This window comes from Falco biarmicus, chromosome 5 (genome assembly GCF_023638135.1).
Source record: "Falco biarmicus isolate bFalBia1 chromosome 5, bFalBia1.pri, whole genome shotgun sequence".
Classification (NCBI taxonomy): Eukaryota; Metazoa; Chordata; class Aves; order Falconiformes; family Falconidae; genus Falco; species Falco biarmicus.
The window spans coordinates 20,576,478-20,601,092 of record NC_079292.1 but is presented as its reverse complement, the minus strand read 5'-3'; the positions used below and the strand labels follow the sequence as shown (position 1 = coordinate 20,601,092).

Sequence of the window (24,615 nt, the reverse complement as noted above, 5' to 3'; positions counted from 1 at the left end):
GGTGGTGCTGCTGTGACCTTTCTAAGGGCTGTCACAGACCACCCTCGTGACAGCTCCCACTCAGCCGTGACTGACCAGAGCTCTAATACATAGTCTGACAACATTTGGAGATCCTTTGAAATGAAAAGCACTAGAGAAACACACATTGTTATTAATTGTTCAGGAGCAAACATTTAGAAGTGAAACCCACAACTAAATACAGCAGCTTAACAATAGCATCGAGACAGAGGAGGGACATGAAACAACAGGAAGGCCATTTAAAGGGAAAAAGCAACAGTGAGAGCTCGCTACGTGTGCGGTGTGTAGAGAGGAGCCATGAACAAATCACACCCACTTCTGGAAAGCATGTCTCAGCATCGTCACCTCCCATGCAGCTGAGAAGTCCTGACATCTCTGAAATGCCCCTCAAAACACGCCCTGGATTCCTCGGCACAGTTACACTCTGCTTATGCACCTCCCCGCCCCCCCCACGGACGCCTAAGCCCTGCACCCCACCCCCACCCCTGGCCAGCGACCAGCTTCTTACCGTGCCGCGACCACAGGTGACTTCTTCCCGGGATCTAACGTGGACCCGGCTGGTTCCTCCCCCAGTGATCGTGTATCCTTATTCAGTTGCTGTAGTCGGGAACTTAGCTCACTGATCACAGTTGGCTTGTCATCATCAGCCCCATGGATTGGCCTGCTCTCCATGGGGTCCCCCCATAGCTTGGACCTTCTCTGAAAGAGGTAGCGTGGCCGGCCAATGCTGGCTGATGCCAGAGTGGCCGCATGTTGCTGGGAGATGAGCTCGCTGTCCGAAGACTGCTTCAAAAGTGGGTCCCTGAAAGTAACTGGCCCCTTGCTGAGCTGGGACTTGAGTTTTGGCTTTGGAGGCACTGGTGGCTTCTCGAGTATAAAAGTTTGTCCATCCGCAAAGGAAGTGTATGTGTCAGTAGGCTCCCCGCTTTCTGAGGACAACGTAGACATGCTGGAGACCGTAGAGATGGTGCTTGTGGTCTCCAGGTGATGGTCACTTGAACTTCTGGTGTCCACCTCTTCCACTCCCGAGTCTGCAGCAGACTCTGGGGCTACGGGGGCATCAGAGGGCTTCCCTGAGGGTGTTCCGCCAGTGGTAGAAGGTGCTACTGCTGCCGCTGGTATGGATGGCGTGCTAGGCGTAGCCAGGTGGCTGACTGGTGTGCCAGGGGTGGTGACCAGTACCCCGTTCGCAAACTCATCTGGTGGAGGCACCAGCCCTATCTTGGCCAGCTCCTCCCTGGTCTCTTCGTCACTTGAAGACAACTGAGCTGGCGGGAGGGTAACCGTGTAGGGCTCCACTTCTTCCTCCGAACTCCCTTGTCCCAATGTCTTGTCAGAGGCTGGACTGACTGGAGGCTTTCCCACAGGACTGGGCTGGGTCTCTGCTTTGGGCGACTCTGCTGGCTCTGTGCATGCTTCAGGGACAGCTGGTTTCTCCTCTTTTACCTCAAGACCTATCTCGTCTTGGCCATTACTTGTGGCATGAACCATGATGAGGCCAGCGGTCTTCTGCTGTGATGTATCCACTATGCTAATAATCATGGACTTCTTGTCTTCTTGTTTTTTCTCCTCCTTCCCAGGTGTTTCTGCTCTCACCTCAGTTTCTTTTCTCAGTGTGGACGGAGTCCCCCACGGGCCCTTAGTGGGGGCCAAAGTCCCAGAGTCTGTTCCGATTGCCCCTTTGCCTCCAGGTGAGTACGCAGGGGACACTAAACTCTCCAACTCCCCCCTCTCTGGTTCTTTGGTTTGGATGTCCACAAACAGGGGTGCTGCTCTGTCTGAGTCTGGGCTGTGGATCGGGGTGGGCGACCGGGATGGGACTTGAGTTGAGAGGGCCCGTTCCCTTGCGGCCAGCGCAAGCGCCAGTGGTGAGTTTGGATCCAAGGGCTTTCCTGTTAGGGGGTGGATGAATGTTGAGGATGAGCTGCTAATTAATGGCTTTAAAGCTGAGACAGGGGAAGGCAGTAGTACATCTCGGCTTCCTAACAACCGCTCATCGATAGACCTGGACTGCTGCAAGGATGGCATGTCGCTGCTGGGGGGGCTTCCTTCGATGGCCCCAACCGAGAGGAAGACAGTGGATTTCCGCCTCTCATCCAGACGACGGTCTCTGTCCTTCATGACTCCAGCAATGGCAGTGGCGAAGGGGATGCTTGTGGCTTCAACCTGAGCAATGCCAGTGTGGTGCTGATACTCCACTCCACTCAGGCGATGGCTCCTGCGGGTGGGAGAGGGCTCCCTTGTAAAGCCTCCGGTGATGGCCAGTGCTGCTCTCTCCTGCGCATCCTCCACTTGCAACTGCTTAACAAGGGGACTCTTCTTCCTCTGCGGCTTGGTGGGAGCAAACAGGCTGACATTGAACTGACCCATGTTGGCATAAGGGTTGTCAATCACTCTCCCCTTCCTCTTCAGCTTCTCCGGGGGGGTTGCAGATGGGCCAGGCCGAGGGATCTCTGTTGGCTCCACGGGAAGATGAGAGGAATCCTGTAGGATTATCATGGATCGGGCCCTCTTCTGCCTTTCAGGGTAAGGAATGGAAGTCCTCGCCTGATCATACATCTCAGCTGCACTAATGACCTGTGGGAGTCCATGGAGTTTAGCCTCTAGGCTTGGCTTAAAGCTTGATCGTATGGTATCATAGGCTCTTCCAGGGGGCGGAGGTGGAGAGAAGGATGGAGGGGGGCCTGTGTCAAAGTAATATGGAGAAGGAGGTGGGGGTGGGGCTGTTTGAGGTGGTGGTGGAATCCCATGTCCTTCCCTAACAGTGTCTTGCATTGATGTGCTCCGAGGAAACTTCCCATCTAGCAAAGAAGCAGCAAGTTTCTCGTCTTCACCTGGAAAACAAGAACAGTGAAGTCAGAGAGGACGTCTCCAGAGAACCCAGAGTGCAGCAGTCACCGCAAATTGGATATACGACATCCCTTTCTTCCCCCCACCCCAGTTCCTTTCCGAGGTGACTTTTCCCTTCATCTTTTATTTGCTCCGTGTAAGCGTTTGCAGTTCAGCCCTTTGCTCATGTTCACTTGGCACGGGAGGGTGGCCACAGACTCTCACCATGTCTTACATTGTTTTAAATCCATCAGACAGTTGTGCCCAATACTTTCCAACCGGGCTGAATGCTCTGCAGACCAACACGACAGTGACAGAATTGAACACTTGCTCGATCAAACCTCCCGACACCCAAGTGCCGATGTGCGAGACAGCTGAGCGCAACCAGGCTGTGCAACTCACAGCAAACAGTGCCATCTCCCAGGCGCGGGTTCTCGCGCTCTCCCGCTCGCTCTTCTTGTGTCACACTCCCCCCTTTCCCCCGAGGGGTTACATATGCTTCAGCACGCTAGACTGAATTCAGAAGCAGGGCCTATCCCAAACTTAGTTACATGATTCAAGAATTGGAAGTACCCAAGGAAGCCAGATTCTCTCATTCTTACTATTAACTTACTACCTGGGTGCACAGTGAAACTTTTTTCAGGTACTTGTAATACTCAAGTGAAAGAGTACGAGAATCTTGCAAAGTAAAGCAATAGGAGGAAAAATCCATTAATATAGCAAGTACTTGTGTGGATGAGAGTTAACCAGCCTAACCTGCTCCAGCCTTCTCCACCACCCTGCCCCTCTTCACCAAGTCCTGCTTTGCTATGCTCATCACTTACTTGCCATATCTCCTTCTTTTCAGTCACAGTTCAGCAGTTTTCAAGGTTTCAAATTGCTCTTGAGAGAATGCTCAAGATGGCAGAAAGCCACGTTTTGGCACAGCAGCACATTGACCACCTGCTTTTTTGGCTCCAATGCTTTTTTCTGTAATGTCCACCAGCATTCAAAGTGCTTTGGCAACTGTGCCTTGTATTACGTTAGCAATTTCAGCAAATGCCTGCAGATGCAGAGTCCACTGGGTTCCCTGGAAAAAGGGAGCATTTTGGCCAGTGGGCACCGAACTTTACATCTCGTCACATTGTTCAGACTATGGCTGTGTTCAAAGCCATGCTATTTTTGCTGAACGCAGGCTTGGGGATTTTTAACACCAAGGTAGCAGAATGAACTGGAAGCACGAAACAAGTTCAAAGAGAGACTGGACAAAGGTATGGAGGATGCACTTTTTCTGGGCTATTATGTGCACAGAAACCTCTGAAATGAAGACACAGCTGCCTGGGTGAGTATTCAGGAGAAACCTCCTACCACTGCCCTGTTTTCACTCTTTCCTGGGCATCCGCTTAAGAGCAATGCTTGAGACAGGATCCTGCACTAGATGGAGCCCTGGTTTGGTTCAGTGTAGACACTGACCTGTTTTAACAGTGTGAAGATCCAAAAAAACCCCCAAAACCAAACCCCATGCTTTTATGCTTATTTGTATTTCTCGCCTGGGAATGGCCAAGAATTGAAACAAGGAAATTTATGCAGCACTGAGCTCTGTTACCAGGCCCAGACTGTTACAGAACATGGTCTAGTGCCATTACAGCTTGTCTTACGGATGTGCTGACCATCCTGTAGCTAGGTACCACTGTGTTGAGTGCAGAGCTATTGCAGGAAATAAAATTTGAAAGCAGGTTCATCTTTCTTCGATCTCCGGATCCGCAAAGAGCAGACTGGCCAAGTGGCAGCCAGACCAGAGGAGAAACAGACACCAACAGTCACTCAGCTGCTGACCATGAAGAGTTACGGATTTAGTAGCCCCTGTTCTACCTGCTGGGGCTTCCACAAGCCCCAGCAGCACACAGCCCCTCCTGTGAAGTTCTTTTAAAGCATTAAAAGCTAAGTATTTCAAAGGAAGGAAGGGTGAAGGGGACAGATAACCTAAATGTATTCAAGGCATGGGTATTAGTTTTTCTTTTATTGTACATACCTGCTTCTGTAATTCTTTGTTTTATTCCCTCTATCGCCCACCTGTTATTTTCCTCTGCCATAAGCACCTGCCCTCTGTTTTTTCTTAAATGAGGTGGGGAACGCTATGGAAAATGATATCCAAAGCACTACCAAGTTCAATGACCAGCTAAACATCTCAAAAGGACCTAGAAAGGAATGCACCAGCAGGGACTCCATGAATTTCAAGGACAGACACAAACTCCCACACCTGAGAAGGAAGCACCCCTTGCAACTGGACAGGCTCGGGGCTGGCTGACTGGGAAGCAACTCTGTGGAAAAGAACTCGGGGGCTTGGTAGGCAGCGAGGTGAACATGGGCTGGCCCTGTGCCTTGGCAGCAAAGGCCAGCGGTGTCCTGGGCAGCGTGAACAGGAGCAAAGACACCAGACAGAGCGAAGAGGTTACCCCTCTCACTCCCACTCATGAGACCACACCTACAACACTGCTGCATCCAGTTTTGCAGCCCCCAGTACAAGAAATATATCAACAGCGTGAAGGGAGTTCAGTGGAGAGCCACCAAGATGGTCAGGGCTGGAGCTCTGGCTCTGTCTGGAGAGGCTGATGGAGCCGGGCTTGTTCAGCCTGTGGTAGGAATGGCTTTTGGGGGGACCTAACAGCAGCCTTCTGGTACCCATGGGAGGTTATCAAGAAGATAAAGCCAGGCTTTTCACAGTGGAGGACAAGAGGCCATGGTGGGGGGAAAAGAAGCAATGGGCAAAACCGAAATGAGAGGTTCTGGCTGATAAAAGGAGAAATTTTATGATGAGGACAGTTGAGCAGCAGAACAGGCTGCCCAGAAAGAGTGTGCAGTTTCCACCCTTGGAGGTTTTCAAGGCCATACTGGATAGAACCCTGAGCAACACGATTTGATGTCATAGCTGACCCTGCTTTGAGATGGAGGTTGGACTGGAGACCTCCTCCTTCCAACCTCAATCATCCTTTGATCGTACAACAGAATAACAGTGGCTTCATTACAGTCCTGGTTCCCAAGGTTGTAGCGGGAATAATACCTGTTCCCTGTGAAAATGAACGTCTCCTATTGCTTCTCAGCAAGAAAATCGACACTCAGGACAGATCACTGATGGGAGAGGTGGGAGGAAAGCAAATTCTTGGTAAGCTCTTTCCTCACTACCTGCAACTCACCATTTTGACGTAGCTCCTCTGCTCGCTGTATCTGCATGCTTGTCATCTGAGTCCTGCATAAACAACCACATCCACATACTCACCTGCCTCTCCTCCTCTCGGTGCAGCTTGCTCGCTCCCTATATTCTGTTGACGACACTGCCTCAATACTCAGTAGTCGGCTTCCCCATCTCTCCTCCAGCCTCACAGATCAAAGGCACATCTAGCCCAGCGTGCTGCCTGGCAGTGGCCAGTAATAACTTCCTGAGGAAGCATATAAGAAGGCAGCAAGCACCAAGTGCTGCTTCGCCCCTCCCAAATGCTCTCAGCTTCCAGCAATTTGCTGATCAAGAGCTGACTGAGTCAGACTGCCTTTGTCTTTAACCCTTGGTGGACTTTCTTATTCCAGATGCTTGGCCCTGCTCTTTGAACTGACTCGAGTTTCTTGCGCTCCCAATATCCTGCAGCAGTGGCTTGCCAGCCCTGCATGCAGAATTACCTCCTTTTCTTTCTTTTGAAACTCTGTCAATCAGTTTAATTTGATGCCCACCTGGTCTGTAAAGACCTTTAACAAGGCTTTCTGTGAACTGTGTTGCTGTGTTATTATGTTCTCTTATTCAAATCTTTCACTACCCATTCCTACTGTGATAGCGAATTTTGTAAAATACGTCTTTGTGATAGAATAAAAGGAAACTCCTCACTGATGTTTAAATGTGATCATGCTGGCAAAATGAAACCTCTCCCTTAACATGGAGAAGCATCTGTTTATAGTTAAGCATAAGACTAATCACTGCTGAGTTTTATTTACTGTCTGTGCAGGATATAGCTCTGCTCAGGGAGTCTCCAAAGTTGAGCAAAAGCAACCAGTAACCCTTTGGGAGCAGGCTTGAAACCTGATGTCTTGATTAAGTACTGAATTTATGGGTTGTGTTCAATCCTTGCAGAGCAGACTGGACCCTGCACAGATCCCTGCAGAGGTAATGAGCACACAGCCGGACAGAAATCCCCCTGCTGAAAGCAGTGCCAAGGACAAGGGTCCTCCCGAAAGGCGAGGGACCAGCTACAAGACTGGTGAAACCATCCTGGCAGTTTTTCACTTGAAATGGAGAAATAATCTATATGAGTTTATCTAAAATGCTGGCAGCTGAAAGCACAGCGCTCTTTTATCCAACCCTATTCCTATTGACTGCAATGTTGACAGTTCGTTACTTGTAAATATATTCATTTTTCACTTTTATCTTAACACCTGCCTGTTGCTAAATGCTGCGTTGGGCAATGGGCAGGCCTCGGCCCAGGGGATGGGCAGGCTGCAGGAGAAGGAGCCTGGCCAACTCCTGCAGCATTCAGAGAATTTCTACACAGTTCAGGGGTACCCAAGCAATAGCAGAGCAGCCCTCCACCAATGCGCGCATCCACAGAACAGACTATCAGCCGACAAGAAAAGTCTCCACTGATGAGCCTCAGCCAGACTCTAACACACAGCACAACACTGGGGGAAGGCAGTTCCTTTAAATTTGTAGCACCTGAACTACATTGCCCTTTCACTCCCTCTGATCTCAACCCAGCAACTACGCTGTTTGCCATTCCCCTGCGGTGCAGGACACACAGGGTGTCTGAGGTCTTTGCTTCCCAGCACACTCTGCCACCAGCAACCAAGCGCTCTCGCCTCCTCTACACCTCACACCGATGGTCTGCCAGATGAACGAGAAACCTTGTGAGCTATTCCAGGTTCTCAAGAGGGATGGTGGAGGTGAGAACGAGCAATGAGAAAAAGATAGCATCTGTCTGTCACAAATGGCATGACCCTTTGTGTGCTGCCCGTGACCTCCCTCTGTGCCTGGTCCATCTTCCATGTCCACAACTGGAAGATTAAACTTCAATGACAAATAAACAGACATGTCCCTTTGCTAACTGCCATTGAGATTTCATCTCAGGTCTCTTCAAACAGCGTATACTGTGTCTTTGTAGCAGTAGGGTGTACATGCTTCCTACAAAGAGCAACACAACATCACCAGGATCAAATGATGGAGGTGGGTGCATGCAGGGATAAGGAGTCTGAGTCAAAACAGAACCTCCAGTGACCAGCAAGGACCAGGAAAGAACCCCATCTCTGAGCACCTAGACTAACTGCTCTGAAATGAGAACCACGCTCCCTGATGCGCACCCGACGCGCAGCCTGGCAATGTCACAGGTCTCATGGCAACACCCCCTCTGCAATTCAGAGTGTACTCAATGCATTATTAATCTCTAAGGAAAACACAAAACCTCTCTGTAATGCTTTTGGGCCTGTTGCCATAACAGCCTAAATCCCTGTGAGAATCTAACTCTGTGCATTAATTTGGGCTAGCTAATGAGGTGGCTCTCTCCAGAGCACGCCCTACCGTTCCCAACCTTGCTCTCCCTGTGCAGGGATGGCAGAGCAGCTCCCACAGCCTCCCCTAAGCTAGAGCAGAAAGGTGCCAAGTGCCGTGGCTTTGCTCATGTCCGGAAGCAGAAAGCGGGTGCACATCACCATCCTCTGGTACGCGGGGCTAGCATCAGCCCCAGGCAACAACAGAAGCAGCAGGAGGAGGAGTAAAGCCCACTGCTCTTCAGAGAGCAGTGAAATAACGGTACTGTTGTCCTGGTTTCAGCTGGGACAGAGTTCATTTTCTTCTTAGCAGCTGGTGCAGCACTGTGTTTTGGATTTAGTATGAGCACAATGTTGATAGACACTGATGTTTTAGCTGCTGCTAAGCAGTGCTTACTCTAAATCAAGGACTTTTCAGTTTCCCATGCTCTGCCAGTGAGCAGGTGCCCAAGCAGCTGGGAGGGAGCAGAGCCAGGACAGCTGACCCAAACTAGCCAAAGGGATGTTCCATGCCACAGATCGTCATACCCAGTATATAAACCCGGGGGGAGTTGGCCAGAGGCTGCCAATTGCTGCTCAGGGACTGGCTGTGCATCGGTCAGCGGGTGGTGAGCAACTGTATTGTGCACCACTTGTTTTTTTACATTTTACATTTTTTTTTTTTGTGTGTGTGTCTGCCCCCACCCCCCCTGCATTTTATTCCTTTCTCTCCCTCTCCATTTCAATTATTATTGTTGTCATTATTATGTTGATTTTATTTCAATTATTAAACTGTTCTTATCTCGACCTACATTTTACCTTTTTCCAGTTCTCCTCCCCATCCCACTGCGGGGGGGTGGGGGGAGTCAGCAAGTGGCTGCATGGTGCTTAGTTGCTGGCTGGGATTAAACCTCGACAACTGCGCTGGCTGCTATGGCACAAAGCTTAAATTGCAGCTAGGGTGAACATGAGAACCTGCATAGAGAGGGGAACATTGCGAGTTCACCCAGGATCAGGGAAGGACTGTCCCGGAGTGGGATGGGGGGGGCTGCATGCTCCCCCTCCGCTGGCAGAGCAGAACCCCAGTGCCTTTCTGAACACCAAGGCACCACTTTGGAAGGTGCATCTGCCGCTGGCAGCCAGCGCCTGCAGCCTGTCGTGTTTGACATGGGGATACACACTACTTCTATCCGTGCAAAACCACCATCTACATTACCCTGAATTTGCTCAGGGGAGAGACTTAGTGGGTACCATGACAGTTCTGCAGACTTTCAAGTGTTTTTAACTTCTGATGCTGGAGCAGATGGCGTGGTAGCTATCTTGGAAGCCTGACAAAGATTTTCTTTTCTATCAGCCTCCCCACTGCAATGCATTTCTTTTCTTCACATTTTTGTCAAAATAATTCTTCCATTCTGCTTTCTTTGTAGCCAGCCAAAGGTTAACAACCTTGGTCTCAAGAAATTTTTAGGTGCGAACATGAAATCTTTTGATCTTTTATCACAAGTCCCTGGGAAACGAAACCAGCTGTGTAATATATGCAAATAATTCAGAGCATTTCTTCACCAAAAAAACAAACCAACCAACCAACCCCTGCTTATTTTTCATCTAGTTCCTTACTTTTAGTAGTGATTTTTATCATGAAGTCAACTGACTGTACAGCGTATGAGCCTGTTCATTGTGGGAGTGAAATGACAGCTCAAGAAGGACTTCTAAAACAAGCCAGTTGCAACCCAATTTCTACTGTTTGGCTGTTTTCTATTTTAGCTTATCTGGAATTCCACAAAAATTAGCTGGTTTCTAAAAGGCAGCTGAAAACCTGCTTTTGATGTGTACTGTGGCAGGCAAACTGGAAACAAGAAGTTGCTGTCCCCTCCTCAACAGGAATTGGTCCCTTTCAGCGCAGACAGACACATGCCATCCTTGGATTGAACATCATCAAAAGCTACATGTGATTTTTTTGCTGCATTTATTGTCAGATTGGATTTATGCTTGGATGCTGTGCTCGTGACAGCTGCAGCCATTCCTGCTCAGAACAGGGCATCGCCAGGTCTACTTCTAATCCTCCCTGATGCAGATTAAATTTAGTGTTTCTAATCCCCTTGTTGCATGGTGTGTGTAGCTGTAACAGCTGGGAACCCCGTGCCAAGGATCAGGGTCTCCATGCTCTAGGTTCCGAACAAAATAGATGTACATGGGACATCACACTCTGTGCTCATGAGCATATAAACCCTACACACAACCCAACAAACCTTACTGTCGTATAAACCCTACAAACTTCAAATCTCTCTTCTCACAGTTCTCTGCATACAGAGATCCTTGACAGTGCACCTGCATGACAAGCATCACACAGCGAGGTGTGGGTTTAGAGGGACTTCCTGAGTCATTGACTCGGCCTTCACCAGCAAAAAGGAGCTCCTTACAGGCAAGTATTTCATATTTAATGAATACTTTTCCAGTTTATGATCTATTACTGGGTGAAGATGCTCTCTCACACAAGAGATCCCGTTTAATATGCTGTCCAGCTGTTTGTGGCTTGATTGAACCTTGAACAACTTCTGCTTAGAAGCATCTTTCCCAGGCACCAAGGCAGTCAGCTCTGCTCCCTTTCTACCATGTACATTAAAAGTACTGCAATGCATGAGCAACTAATTAATGCCTACATTCACTTCCAACACTATCTCATCATCTGCTTGGCCCAGGTTCTATTGCAGCTCTTCAGAATTAGGGGAGCTTGCTGCCTGCAGATTTCATGGCAGGACAGCAGCTTTATCAACACAGTGTATAAATACACACCAGGGCAGTCCCTTAAACACCCACTCTTTTTTTTTTTTAAAGATTATCTCTCCTAATGTGTTTTTCAGATAAATCATACACACATTTTATTATCTCCAGCTATCTACTACGTTCAGATCAATCTCATTTGGCACTACAGGTACCAACTGCTCTCGTACGAACACGAACGTGAGGCACGTATGCACAGCAATTCTCTGTACGTATATTAAAAAGTACATTTTGAATGCTAACCCTTGCATTTTTCAACTAATTTTTGCATTCTTGCTGAGATTGCGCTGCTCTCAGCTGTAGCTCAAAGCAGAATTTACCTTCTACTCACTTATTTTGTGTGTTAAGACAATCTGTTTTGGCATTACCATTACTATCAAATGATGCCTTGGATTTACTTAAAATTAACCCTTGCCACACAGCACACCACCTTTCTCTCTGCCCCCCAGGTTCTCTAGCTGAGTGGTAATGCTGTCTCCCCAGCTCCGACCTGCACAGCCCTCAGACCTTACGAACACTGTGGCTTGGTGCTACCACCCAGATGAAACCCACTGATACGCAAAATCAAGAGAAGAAAATGAGATGCCCATACTGCCGTTGTGCCACCAGCCCTTGTTCACTCTGCCTCATCCTCCCATCTCCTTCTTCCAGCATATTTTCGGTTTTAGCTGCACCTTAAACCTTTTGGGGCTGGGTCTAAAGATCCTGACATAATCCTTAGATGACTGCCTGTTACAGACCCTGTCCTGTTTTTCCTTAGAAAAATTTCAGTTGTTACCTGCTCCACTGCCTCAGTCTGTGACAGCTCATGGTCACACACTCACCACCCATGTGCTCAGCACACTGGGTGTCCAGCCCAGCCACGACCACGGGCAGACAGAACATCACCCACCGATCCCTCATTAGCCAGCATGGAGGGTGGGAGAAACTCCCTGCTCCCTGGCAGCGCTGTAAAGACACTGAGAGAGCAAGGGACCTCTGGAGGTCTCCAGCCCAGCCTTCTGCTCAGAGCAGTACCAGTGTCAGCGTTAGAATAGGCTTCTCAGAACACATGCAGCTTTCAAAGCAGAAATCATATTAAACATCCTCTCTTCAAAGATCTTCAGTTACAAGCCAGTAGAGAGGGCGGGGTTTTTCCTGCTGATTCCTGTGCAAGCATGAATGCTCCACGGGGATGACCTTTCCTCTTTAGGAAGGGATTTCCCCCCAGTTTGCCTTACCTACAGATTTTGTTCGTGGAATTCCTTTGCGCAGTGAAACATGGGGCTTCTCAGCTCCCGCAAGGACCCCCGAGTGTGCTGCCATACCCTGGCGTTCAAAGAGTGACTGGAAGAGAAAAAAAGGAAATTACCATTCTGGACATCAGCGAGACTCGGCTGAAAAGATGCAACACTTCCATCTCAGTCCACCTGATTCTTCTGACTAGGGGTGAAGCTGGGCAGCCAGGACTGCCACAGCCCCCAGAGGGGAGGCTTCCCTGGGGGCAAGGATGGGCCCCTTCCTCACCTCTACCTTCAGCAGTCCCTATTCTGTGCTGCCCCATCCCACGTGCCTCCAAAACCTGCGCTATTGCTCTTGGAAGGGTTAACCCTCCCTCCGTCTCTCCCCTGCCTGCTTCCCCTCTCTGCCTGCTCCCCTGTCTTGCTTGCCTGTTCCCCCTGCCTGCCTGCTCTCTCTCTGCCTGCCCGCTCCCCCTGCCTGTCCTTCTTCCCCTGCCTGCCTGTCCCCCTGCCTGCTCTCGGGTACTTTGTGCCCAGAGTGGGGTGGCACAGCGATGCCGACTCCAGCAGCAGCCTTCCTCCCGTGGGAAGGCTTCACTCAGGCCAGTCTCAGAAGCAGCCTGTCCCATTTTACCTCCTGCTCCAGAAGCTGCCTCCCACCGCCTGCAGCACTTTCACAATCCAGACAGCCTGGAGCTGGCAGCCCCACTCCTACTCCATCCATGCTTCCCCTCAGAGACGGCGTTTTTCTCTTGATTCCTCCTAATTTCCAGCTTCACATCCTGAACACTGCACCCGGACTAAGCTCTCCGGCTCAGCTTTCCACACTCCTTGAGATCTGCTCTTATGCCCTCCCCATGGCAATCCCCATACTGGTGAGCAAGTGCCAAACAGCCTGGGTCAGCTCCTCCACCACCGCCCCGGGTCCTGCTCTGTGTCTCAGCCTTTGCCCAGTATGTCCCCTTTCACTCCCCTAGGGAAACCCGCTTCCCACCATGAGCCCGTCATGCTGGCAGTCAGCATCTGTCACAGCATGACGTGCCCTTCCCTCTCCCACTGCGAGCCCTCCTCTCTCACACTGATTTCTGCTGGCGTGATGCGCCGGCTTGTTGGTCGCTGCTTCACAGTGGCTGCCCTAGAATCTGCTTCAACAATGTCTGCTCTCAGTGCGGGCTCGGCTGCTGCCAAAATCTCATCCAGTTTCTCTGAAAATCCAAACATAAAAGCAAACAGGTTAGTAAGGGCTGCCATACCAAGGCAGGTCCCCTATGACAGGCCCATCCCCTGCGGCGTGGCTAAGCAGAAAGTGAGGGTCCCTGCAGGGAGAGCGCTTCCCAGGCCTGTTGAGCATGGAGCTGAGGAAGCTGCTGCTCAGTTGTCTCCTCCCCAGCCAGTGGCTAACACATGATTTTGAAGGTGTTGCTGGAGATGCACCGGCTGGGCACCCCCTGAGCAGCCTGCCTGACCCCTGGGGTCTGACCTGCCAGCACCCTGGGGGACCCCTCCGAGCTGTGCCACGCTTTGAGGAAGCCTTGATCCTCACATTACAAGAGCAAATTTTTGCCCAGATATATTTTTGGCATTCAGAATGAGACCGAGTTCCCCTAACTGGGTGATGAGGGTGTGGGCAGCGGCTGCAATACGGCACATGAGGAACCCAGGTGCTGCAGCGGCCGCAAGCAACGCAGCAGTCCACGGGACTCTATGGGACTTGGGCTGGCTCCAGCACAACCAGTGTCACTCCACTGTCTGTCTGGGAGAAACTGGGACGTTTCCTTTCCACGTGGACTCGTGTTCCCCAATGGCCCTGACAGAAGTAACCTGGCCCCGTGCACCTCTGTGTCCGTGGGTCCAGGAGCTCTGGGTGGGCGCAGGCTGGAGGTGGCACTGCCTGCCTGGGCTGTGGTGCAGAAGCACCATCGGCAGAGCCATCACAGCCGTGGCTGTCACCCACGTGCTGACTCCCAAGCCTGAGCCGCGGTCCTGTCTCATCACTACAGACCTGCCTGACAGGCTGGGCTGGTGGCTGACAGCGAGAGACCCCAGTCTGCACTGCCCAAGGTGCCCGTGGCAGGGGTCCCAGTCAGGTCCCGGGCCCATCAATCATGCAACCACGTCTGTCCTTTGGGGAGCGGCTAGCCCCCCCTGCTTCTCCTGCCTGCTGCTGGGAACATGCTGGGACACAGCACCAGACCCGGCTGCTGCTGGGGCTTTCTGTCTGGGGCTGTAAAGCATCCTGAAACTTGGGACACTGGGACGGGCAGCAGGCAGATGCTGGCCACCATCACCACTGACCCCACCTGAGCTCCCTCTGCAGTGGAGCCAGACAGGTCCGGCAGAGCTGAGCTCACGAAGGTGGCTGGGCTGGTGCTCAGCCCATGCAGGGTCCGCTCATGTGTGGCTGCCCCCTGCTCCTACAGCTGCCTGGGACAGGCAGTGTCCAGCCTGTTGGCTCCATGTCATAAATGGTGCCAGCCGGCCCTGGAGCACAGCTGTTGCACTGGCAGAGTGCTGTGCTGGGGCTGATGGGTCTGCCTTGGCATTCACCATGGCTGGACGCCTCTACCCCCACGGCACCACCAATGCACCATCTTTCCTGGGGAGAGGGGACAACACACGCAGTGCTAATCCCATAAGGCTGATGAGCTCTGCCTGCCGCCTTCAGATAAGGCTTGTAAAGCTCTGGGCTCCTTCCAGCCGGGCTGTTGAACTTGGGACTGCGAAATGTTGCCACTGTGGTGTGGGAGCTGCTGATCCTTATGATCTGAGTGACCGGGAGTGCTGTGACCATCAGGCCGGTATTCCTACAAAATCCTGCCGGGGGCTGACATGACTTATGGGCCAGCTTCAGCACCTCCACACACTGGCCATGGCAGCTGTCTGCATGGCAGCTTGCAAGCCAGCATTCCTGAGTTATAGAAACTAAAAATGAGTCCCGACTATTTCAGAAGCCCAGTCTGTGGAAGAATGAGTCCTACGCTAACACTGACACCAAGCAGTCTTTGCCAAGGGGACTTACATGCCCTCTGAGGCCAGCACCCTTGGTGGCAGGTACCCACTAAGGACCTGGGACTAAGGACCTGCACCCGCTCCAAGAAGTCAGCTTCCTTGGCACAAAACTTCTAGTAGCCAACTGTCTTTGTCTCTGGGGAACTTCATGGCTCCTCTTCCTCACTGCCATGTGACCCTTATGCTGTGCCCAGTGCAAGAGGCACAGGGCAGTTCAGCTGGCTCAGTGGGGAGCTGGCTCATCCCTTACAGCCAAACACTGCTGGGCGACTGCGTGGACCTCTACCAGCCCAGCCCCAGGAGGGGACCACCCACAGCCTCACTGGTGTCTCTGGAAGCTGCTCAGGGCAGCCTTGTAGCGATGCAAGTTTGGGAACCCCAGTGCTGCAAGAGGAGTAACAGCGATGCTCAACCCTCTCCACCTGCCTCTGCTTCCAGCTTTGTTCCACTTTCCATCTCTTAGTACCATTAGAGAATGGGGAGACAAATCATCACTAACTGCACTTTGTATCTACCATGTCTTTGCAGACAGAAGAGCATTCTGGAGTGGATCCAGCCTGCCTCCAGGCTGCTGGGGCAGGACACGAGGCAGTGTGGAGACACACTGAAGAGGGATCCCCCTGGAGTCGGTGCACCCTGATGGCCCTGGCTGCCCAAAGTGGCAAGAGCTCTCCACCACACACTTGGAGATGGCCATCTTCAATGTCTGGACATCCCTGGTGACCTCCAGCTGATCATTCTGACGCATGAGAGCTCTGCTTTGCCTCCACCTCTGGGTACTGCCAGATCTGCACAGTACAGTGGAGGTCTGGGGAGATCCCTCAGAGATCTCACGCTTGTAAGCTCTGCTCAGCTTCTTCCCTATGCTATCACTGTTATGGTGGAAGAGTTGTCCCCTCACATTTCCTGTTCCTTGGGAAAGTTCTCTAGCTTCACATTACCAGGACAAGAGTTTTGCTTCTGAAAGGCTAAGAACTGGGGTCAGGTCTCCAGGCTCTCTCCCCCCTACCCTGTGTCTGTGTTGGAGAAATGCAGGACTGCGTGCTGGCATGGGATGAGCCTTCCTGCTCCATTCAGGATTGTTCGTTACTGGCCCTCAGCCGTAGCAAAAACCTCCTGGATTTGTACTGTTGCTCATGCAATATCCACACGGACACTGTGCAGTGCAGCTGTCACGTAAGGAGCCCTGCTGCGACCAGCTTTACCCCAGCTAGCCTGGGCACTGGCAATGTGGCCTTCATGGTGGGTGGCCCTCTCCACCCGGAGCCGGGACACTTAACAGCCAAAGTGGCTCTCTGCCACCTGACTGGGGTACACCCTCAGAGCTGCCACCAAACCCTGCCTGCAGTGCAGGTATGTCCTCAGGTGCTTCCTTGGCCCGGGACCGCAGGGAGCAGCAGGACACAGGACAGCCTGCATAGAGGCGGAGGCAGAGGCACCACCTGCACGGCTGGACATGGCAAAGAGCGTGGCTGCCATTTCATCCAACTGAGCTCCAGAGGCCTGACCCAGGGGCTGAAGGAGGCTGCACCGAGGACCCCACATGTGGGGACATTTCTGTGCAAGGCATTTTCACCGTGGAGCAAACACAAAGCAAAGCGTAACACCCGGGGAAGTCAGCCCTGGGGATTGAATGGGCCCGGCTGGCGAACAGGCATTCCTGCCTGTGCCCAGCAGGAGCCCAGCATGACTGTGCCCATTTCTGCCTTTCTGCTACCCCGCCAGAGCCGCACGTGGCAGCTGCTCCCTGCGGCAGCAGTGCCGGGCAGGAGGCTGGCCCATGGAGCTCTGGCTCCCCTTGGGCTGAGCCTTTCCGTGACAACGACCTGGGCCAGTCCTTGGGGTGCACCGTGCATGCCCGTGTGGGTCGGACTGGGTGCTGGCTGGGTGGCTGATGGGGAAGGGAGGAGCCCCAGGATGTGTGGTTTCACTCACCCCCTTTTCTTCTCCGCATGGAGGCTTGGAATCAAGAAACAAAAGACAACATGAATGGCATGCACAGTTCCTGCTTTCATTCCCAGCTCCAGCCTCGCTGCCTGCCTGCTGTGCCTCATCCCCGCACGCTCTCCTGCCTCCCAGCATGCTGGCAGGATCAGGCCTCGAGAGCGGAGCGTGTGCCTGCCTCGCCGGGGGCTCCTGGGATGAAGGCTCAGGCAGGGCAGTGGGTGTAGCACCTTGTGCACCCCCCTACGCTGCTGCCCCTCCACGGGAAGGTCAGTGCCTCTCCTGGCCCTGTGGGCAAGCAGGGGCCAACGCAGGCTGGGCTTGCTGCTGCCCCACTGCTGAGCCCTCTCCTCTTTGCTCAGAGCAGGAGAGCAGAGAGAAGGTGCAATGTCAGAAGGAAGACCAGGAGGTCTGGATGGCATTTAATGCCCAAGCCACGGAGAAATGCTCTTAAACCCTTTTAATCCCTCCCTGCTCTGAGGAGACATAGCAGTCTGCACATCTCCCAGAGCCAGTTTCCTTTGCATCCAGTAGAAGCCAGGACTGCAGGACAGGAGTGCTTTGTTAGCAGTTTGCTGGGAATCTGCTTTTCCAAGGGGACTGGCACAGCATGGAGCAAGAAAACGTTAAGGTATGGCTGTGGGCACATGGGATGTTCTGCAAGCTGCAGGACAGGGATAGGCTTCAAGGAAAAAGGGGCAGGGACCATCGGACAAAGCTCCTTTTAAGAAGGTACAGGTAGAAACGTCCCTTTCACTAACATCACTGTCCCCTCAGAAAAGGAGATTAGGCTCTAAACTTGCATATCACTGAGGTGTGGGGATGCTGACCTGCATCAAAACTCCCCCTTTGCAGCAAAAGCTGGAGGATCAACCACCAGAAGACAAAGCACAGGAGGAGGATCTATCCCTTATTTTCCCAGTGCCGTGCTCCCTGGGGATGCATGGTGGGACTGGCTATAGCATGCTCCCTGATCCACAGGACATGAAGTAGGGACTACCCACTACAATTTCCTGGAAAACGTGGACTAAGACCAGTCCCTGTCTACAAATCCCTCTCCTGGGAGACACGGGCAGCTGCCACTCCTAGTCCCTCTCCAGGTAGAAGAGAGGCAGCGTTTAAATGCAAAATTCTCAGGGAGACCTAGAGGACTCATCTTTAATATATTCTCTGGCAGAGCTATTTCTCTGCTCTTCGTGACTTCCCTTTCCAGGAGATTGCTCCCCTCCCCCTCGAGCCCAGCAGCTCTCCTTGCCAAAACACATGCAAATGGGGCCCCCTTCCCTCACACCGCTGGGGGTTTCCAGGGTCCCATAGTGACATTCCACACCCCAGTGGGCACTTGCAAGGCCAGGTGCCGCGGCTGGGGTGCCCGTCCCTTTGCAAAGGTGCCTGCATGATGCGCACCAGGCTCCAGCTCGGGTGTGATGTTCACCAAAGATGGGCACATGCAGCTGGGGAACATGTTCTCACAGAGGCAACATGCATGTGCGTGCAAGCAGAGACCCATCACACCAGCTAGGAACTGCTTTCAGGGCCAGCAACCAAGAGCAAAGATATGAATGCTGGGGTCTGTGCAGTATCTGTGCAAAGGGATGAGAACAAGTGGAAGAAATGGGCTATTCTGAATCCTTTCCTAATGGCTACTAGTAAACACAGCACCTTCAGGCTTAGTAATAAAGGTCTGGAGAAGTGGGGAGCAAGGTGGATATCAAGGCAGTGGGCTCAGCATAAAATAAATCACAGTAGCCATCAACCAGCTGATGCAAGCCCTTAAATGCTGAGCTTTGTCCCTTCAAACCTGTATTTCAGCGTGAGCCCAAACCCTCAAGGTCTATTTCTTTCAAGAGAACCCTGCAGGGCTGTAAAGCCTGGACATGCATGTAGGACAGGGAGCAGAGCCGAGTGAGAAAGGTCATGGACATTCCTTCAACGCCCTGGAAAAGAGAGGGGGTGGTGGGGTCTCTGCTGAGGTTCCTGCCTCTCAGGCGGGTCTCCTCCCAGGAAGGACGGGAGTCTGCCATGCACAGCCCCTGCGCCATGGCCGGCAAGTGCATCTGTACACACCACCACATTCTCGTACAGCAAAAACATAAACACAAATAGCAGAAGCGTGAGCCAGGGCAGTGGGCAGTGCCGAGAGCGGCTCCCTCTCGCTGTGCTGATGCTCTCGGTGGGTGCTTGCAGTACATCCGACTCCCGCCCTGTGCCAGCCCTGAACAGCCCATCTCGGCAGAGCCAACCTCTGCACATCAGAATGTGGCTGCCCCAAAGGCTCCCCCAGAAGGAGGGGTCCCTCCACATCTCCTGCCCAGCAGGCTGCGAGGGCCACATGGCTGCTGTTCTGCTAGCCCGCCTCCCCGGCTGCGCCGGCGGAGCGCCCTGATCAACCGTCCTGTGGGCTCTGCAGTGCACGGGGCACACATGCAGCAAAAATGGGCAAATCATTCTGTGCAGAGGGAAGGGACTGCTCTTTGGATGGTGTGTGAACACCGGCACTCCTACGGCCCTCAGCTGGTAGGATGCTACTGGGGGCAGCCCAGCGCACTGGGAAGCTGTGGGCTCAATGAGGTCACCAGAAAAGCTGGAAAGACTGAGGGGCTTCAGCACAGGGTACCTGGAAGCTGAGATGGGGTGGGGGTGGAGAGGCTTTAAGAGAATATAGGAACATGTAGATGCAAGCTGGGATACCAAAGCATCTGGAAATGTGGGTAGGCTCTGTAGTGACAGCAGAATGTGTGAGCGTGTGTGCATAGGCATGTGTGTGTGTAAGCAGGGAGGGCAGACCATGGGGATGCCAGCTAATCTGGCAGCATGTGGTATCTGCCTGGAGGCAGAGGAAAATAAAAATGAAGGGCTGTCTGTTTGGAGTGCAGGAGGAGCGGGGTGCCTGATGGATGGGGCATGGGGGCAGCAAGCCTCTCCACAAGCATGCAGTGCCAGGATCCTCCCCCAGGCCAGCTCTCCAGGGAGGTGGCACTGAAGGGGTGGACTGGCTCTATGGGGGGCTCCCGCATCCCTGTGGCCGTGGGCTCTCAGCCCCCTGTGCCGCTAAACACAACAGAAACTTCAGCACAGGAGGCGTGTGCATCGCCTCGCGCTTGTGCTCATGCACCCCTCGGGAAAACGGACGTTGGGCAAGTGTGCTGCCTGCTCCGGCCACGGCCCTGCATGCTCCTCATGCACCCCTGCATGCATGCGCGAGCCCCGGCTTCTGCTTACCCAGCTCTTCCAGCTCGGCTGTCATGGACTTGGAACGCAGCGTCAGGGTGGTGCTGGGTGCTCTCTTGGGAGGCGGCGGAGCTGAAAGGAAGAGAGACGGCATTTTGCATTTCTTGTCCAGGAACTTACGAGGAGTGGCCAGATGCAGATGCCACTTCTTCTCCACAGCCTGGATCTCCTCGTACTCGCGGGATGAGGAGTCGCACTGCTGCAGGATCTTATTGAGGCTGCGCGTGGAAGCAAACTTCTTCATGGTCTTGGTAGCACAGTCCCGGGGCACGGGGCAGGCCCCGGCACTGAGGGGCTGGTGGCTCCCGCAGGCACGTGCAGGCTGCCCAGGCTCCCACAGCCCTCAGCAGAGGAGAGTCCAAGTCATGTCCCCGGGCTGCACCTGCCCCCCTGCAGCTACCGGAGATGCTATGGCTATGAACGCCTCTCGCAAATTAAATCTGTCTCAGGCAGCTGGCTGCCTGCCTGTGGGACTCAGCAAACAGCTTTGATGGCTGCTTCCCCTCCGCACACGCCATGGGTGGAGGGTAGGAGGGAGAAACAAGTCCAGCAGGCCTGATCTCAGTCTCTCGTTCCCGCCTCAGCGCGGCGCATCCCCCAGCGAAACACAGCCCACCCACCCTCCTCTGCCGGCTCAGCCGTGTCCAGGACGGGGTGAGGCTCCCGCAGCCCTAGCGAAGCGCTGGAGGCGGCCAGCTCCGTGCCGGGCAGCGGAGGCACATGGCCAGCACAGGACGCGGTGCTGCGCCGGGGCGGGGGGCTGCCCCCGGGGGCTGCCTAGCCGGGCCGGCCCGTGGGGCTGCCCCGGAGGCGCTGCATGCCATGAGCCCACCGGAGCGGGGACGAGTTGAAGGCTCTTCCTCTTCACTTGGGGTGCCTCCTCCTCCTCCCGCTTGCTTGCTGACAATGCTGGATTCAACGCTCAGGCATTGCCATGGCAACCAGAGCTTCAGGCTTTGCTGGCGCTGCCTGCATCAGAGACCCCAACAAGGGCGGATTCAGCCAGAAAACGCCAGTCCCACACAGGCCTCCATCACCCCCAGGACCAGGCGAGCCCCAGCTGGGGGTGTCCGCCCCCGGCTGTGCTGCAGCCAGGGTCCCGCAGAGAGGGCTCGGCTCCGGTCCCCACACCCCGTGCTGGAAGAGCAGCCGTCCAGCTCCGTGGGCTCAGGGCATGGGCAGCACGCAGCGATGGGCAGCAACGGGCAGTGATGGGCAGCTGCTCACCGGCTGCAGGGCTGGAAGCACCAGGAGAAGCGGCAAGCAGCACCAGCGGTAGTCCCAGCACTGATTCCCAAGCCTCAGCCTTTCCCACAACTCGTGCTTTTGCGCCGTGACAATATAATTGCAGCTCTTAGTGTCAGCGTGCAGAGCTGCCTCCCTCCCCCACGCCCCGCTCCCATCCCCCTGCGCCTCCCGTCCCCCTGTGCCCCACTCCTGTCCCCCCGCACCGGGCTCCCAGATGCCCTCCCCCCAAAAATGCTCCTGGCCCCACAGCCTGCCTCCCCACACATGGCCTGGCGCAGGGTGCTGCAGGCTGCTCCCAGATGTGCCTCTGCCCTCCACAGCTGGTTGCCCGTGGAGGGGTCCTACCCTTCACAGCTAGCTGCTCCCAGATGTGCTGCCAGCCTCCCCAGCTGGCCATCTGCAGGTGTGCCTCTGCCCTCCACAGCTGAATGCCATGCGTGTGTCCCCTGTATACAGCTGGCTGCCTCCCATCCAGCTGTCCTCCAGATGTGCCCCTGCCCTCCTCAGCTGGATGCCCCCCTACCCCGAGGGCTGCCTGCTCCGCTGTCCGTCAACACATCAGCCCACCACCAAACTGCCTCTTGAGCCCCACCGCTGGCTGCGGGTCTCAGCTCTGACCCTGGTGACCATGGGTGATGGGGCGAAGGCCAAACGCCTGCGGGTGGCCCCATGGCTGCCTGGGCTCCCCTGAGTGAGGGCAAGTCCCACACGTGGCCAGCAGCCCCCGGGCTGGCTGTGCCTGCAGGAGCTCCCAGCCCCAGCGACTCCCTGAGAGTGGACGGGCTGCACCTGCACCCCCCGCCCCACCATGGGGGCTGTCCTCCACCACGGCACCCTCTGCACCCCCGCGGGCACTGTCCTCCACCCTGACACCCCCTGCATGCCCACAGAGGCAGTCCTCCACCCTGACAGCCCCACGCTTGGCAGGGGCAGCTCTCCGTCACAGCCCCCCCCTCCCCCCAGTGAGGCCGATTCTCCACCACGACCCCCGCCGACACACCGAGGCAGGGGCAGACCCCCACCACGACCCCCTCCAGGCCCGTGGAGTCTCTGCGCTCCGGCACAGCCTGCCACTGGCACCGCGGGCTGCCGGCACTGGCAGCAGCTCTGTGCCCGGGGCTTCTGGCACTGGCGGCAGCTCTGCCCGAGGCAGAGCCGGCTCCAACCTTCACTGAGCACACACAGCTCTGGTGTGAGAACGGAGCTGCTGGTGCCCTGAAGCCTGGCCGCGGACAGGACCTGCAGGAGGCCTGGCCGGCATCCAGCTGTGCCCAGCATCCCCAGTGTCAGCTGTAGAGTTCCACCACAGCCCCTCCGCCCGACCACCGTCCCCCCACCCTGCTCCAGCCAGTGTGTCCGCACACCCCGGTGCGGCAGTGCCGTGTGTGCGGTTTCTGTGCCCGGAACGGCCAGTCCTTCCCCCCATGGTGTCCCCCGTCCTCACCAGCTGCAGCTTGGCAGCCTCACAAGTGCCCACCGTGCTGTGGGTACGTGCTGTGGGCTCCTCTGGGCAGCCCCGCAGGCTTCTGCACACCTGCTTGCATTTGGGCAATGCAACCCCCCATTCAGAGAACAGCAGGACTGCACACCTACCCTTCTTCCGAACAACTTCTTCTGATTCTGGCTTGCGGCTGACGGAAACAACCTTCATCACCAGGTGGTTCCCCCCTTGCCGGATCAAGGAGACCACCTGCTTGTGCCCCACCTTCACCACGTTGACACCATTCACCTAGGACAGAGGAGGAGAGCAGCGTGAGGGCTGGCTGCCACAAAGAGAGCAGGCAAAGGGCAAGACTGACAGATGTCAAGCCACAAAACCACCAGAGACTTTCCCTCTCTATCTGTTTTTAGTGTCTAGCGCATTTTCATATTTAAGCTGTGACACCTGTGGGGTGTCACCTACCTGTGGCCACAACCTTCTGGAGAAGCTGAGGAAGCTGCAACAGGTCAGTGCAAACCAGTGTGCACCAGGGCTGTGGCCGGTGGCAGGAGCTGGACCTGCCCCTTCCTACCAGGCTGTTAAGGCAGATCACTAAAAAACGGGCATTGCCTCTTTCTTTTGGGGTAATTGGTAAGCACAGGGTGGGTGCCGGGATCTGCAAGCCTTGAGCTGTGCCACAGGTCTGCTAGAGGTGCTGGAAGAGCACAGGCACCCATGCGGAGCGGTGGGCAGAGAGATGGCCCCCAACAACTCAGCTGCCCCATCCCCACCAGCAGCAACCTGTGGCTGAGCAACTCCTGCGAGGGGTCTACAGGACACGTGCTGACACTCATTCCTGTTGTGGTTTTTAGCGATAGCATAACCTATTAAATTCTTGGACAACAAGCACTGGGCTGTGATGGCAGGCTAGGCAATCTCCAAGACACGAAACCAAGAAATAAGCTAGAAAATGCAACCTCTGTACCTGGGTATCTACCAAGTAGTAACGAACACAAGGTTCTCCGTGGGGCATTAACAGATGGTCCCTCACTTTGGGTGACTGAGGTTTAGGTGTAACGGGGAAGAGGATGCTGCAGTTCAGCTGCTTCACTGCTGGAAAAACCGGTTTCAACTTTTGTGGCTGAAGTTACCCACTTTGTAAAAAGAACCGGATATGTTTGCACACTTTGGCAGTCGCTTTTGAAATGCGCTGTGCACCCCAGGACTGTTGCCACCCTAGGCATAAGATAGTAACTGATGGCAAATAAGAGACAAGTGATTATCTACAGGCAATAAATATAGAAGCATGTATGTTAATGTTTACGTTAATATTTATGTATCCAGAAGTGGAACACTCAAAAGACAGGTAATGACAGGATTTAGGTTGCCCATGCAATATTGATTTTGTTATCCTGAGTTCAAGACCAGAAGCAT

At 54.1% G+C, this 24,615-nt stretch overlaps 1 protein-coding gene across 11 annotated transcripts in view; it reads right to left on the bottom strand.

Annotated features, from left to right (window-relative positions):
• Positions 1-24,615, bottom strand: part of SHANK3 (SH3 and multiple ankyrin repeat domains 3) — a 375,700-nt gene that overhangs the window by 30,648 nt on the left and 320,437 nt on the right. For 10 of the 11 annotated variants that reach the window (XR_008821984.1, XM_056339563.1, XM_056339566.1 and 7 more), the window contains 6 exons: positions 23,355-23,490; positions 20,505-20,585; positions 17,274-17,297; positions 13,407-13,534; positions 12,330-12,435; positions 527-2,852 (listed from right to left, as the gene is read on the bottom strand). Coding sequence is in view for 10 of the 11 variants with exons in the window: in XM_056339563.1 (XP_056195538.1) it covers positions 527-2,852; positions 12,330-12,435; positions 13,407-13,534; positions 17,274-17,297; positions 20,505-20,585; positions 23,355-23,490 (2,801 nt within the window). In the remaining variant the exon portion in view is untranslated. The remainder of the gene's footprint in view (positions 1-526; positions 2,853-12,329; positions 12,436-13,406; positions 13,535-17,273; positions 17,298-20,504; positions 20,586-23,354; positions 23,491-24,615) is intronic. The other variant, XM_056339567.1, reaches the window with a different exon arrangement.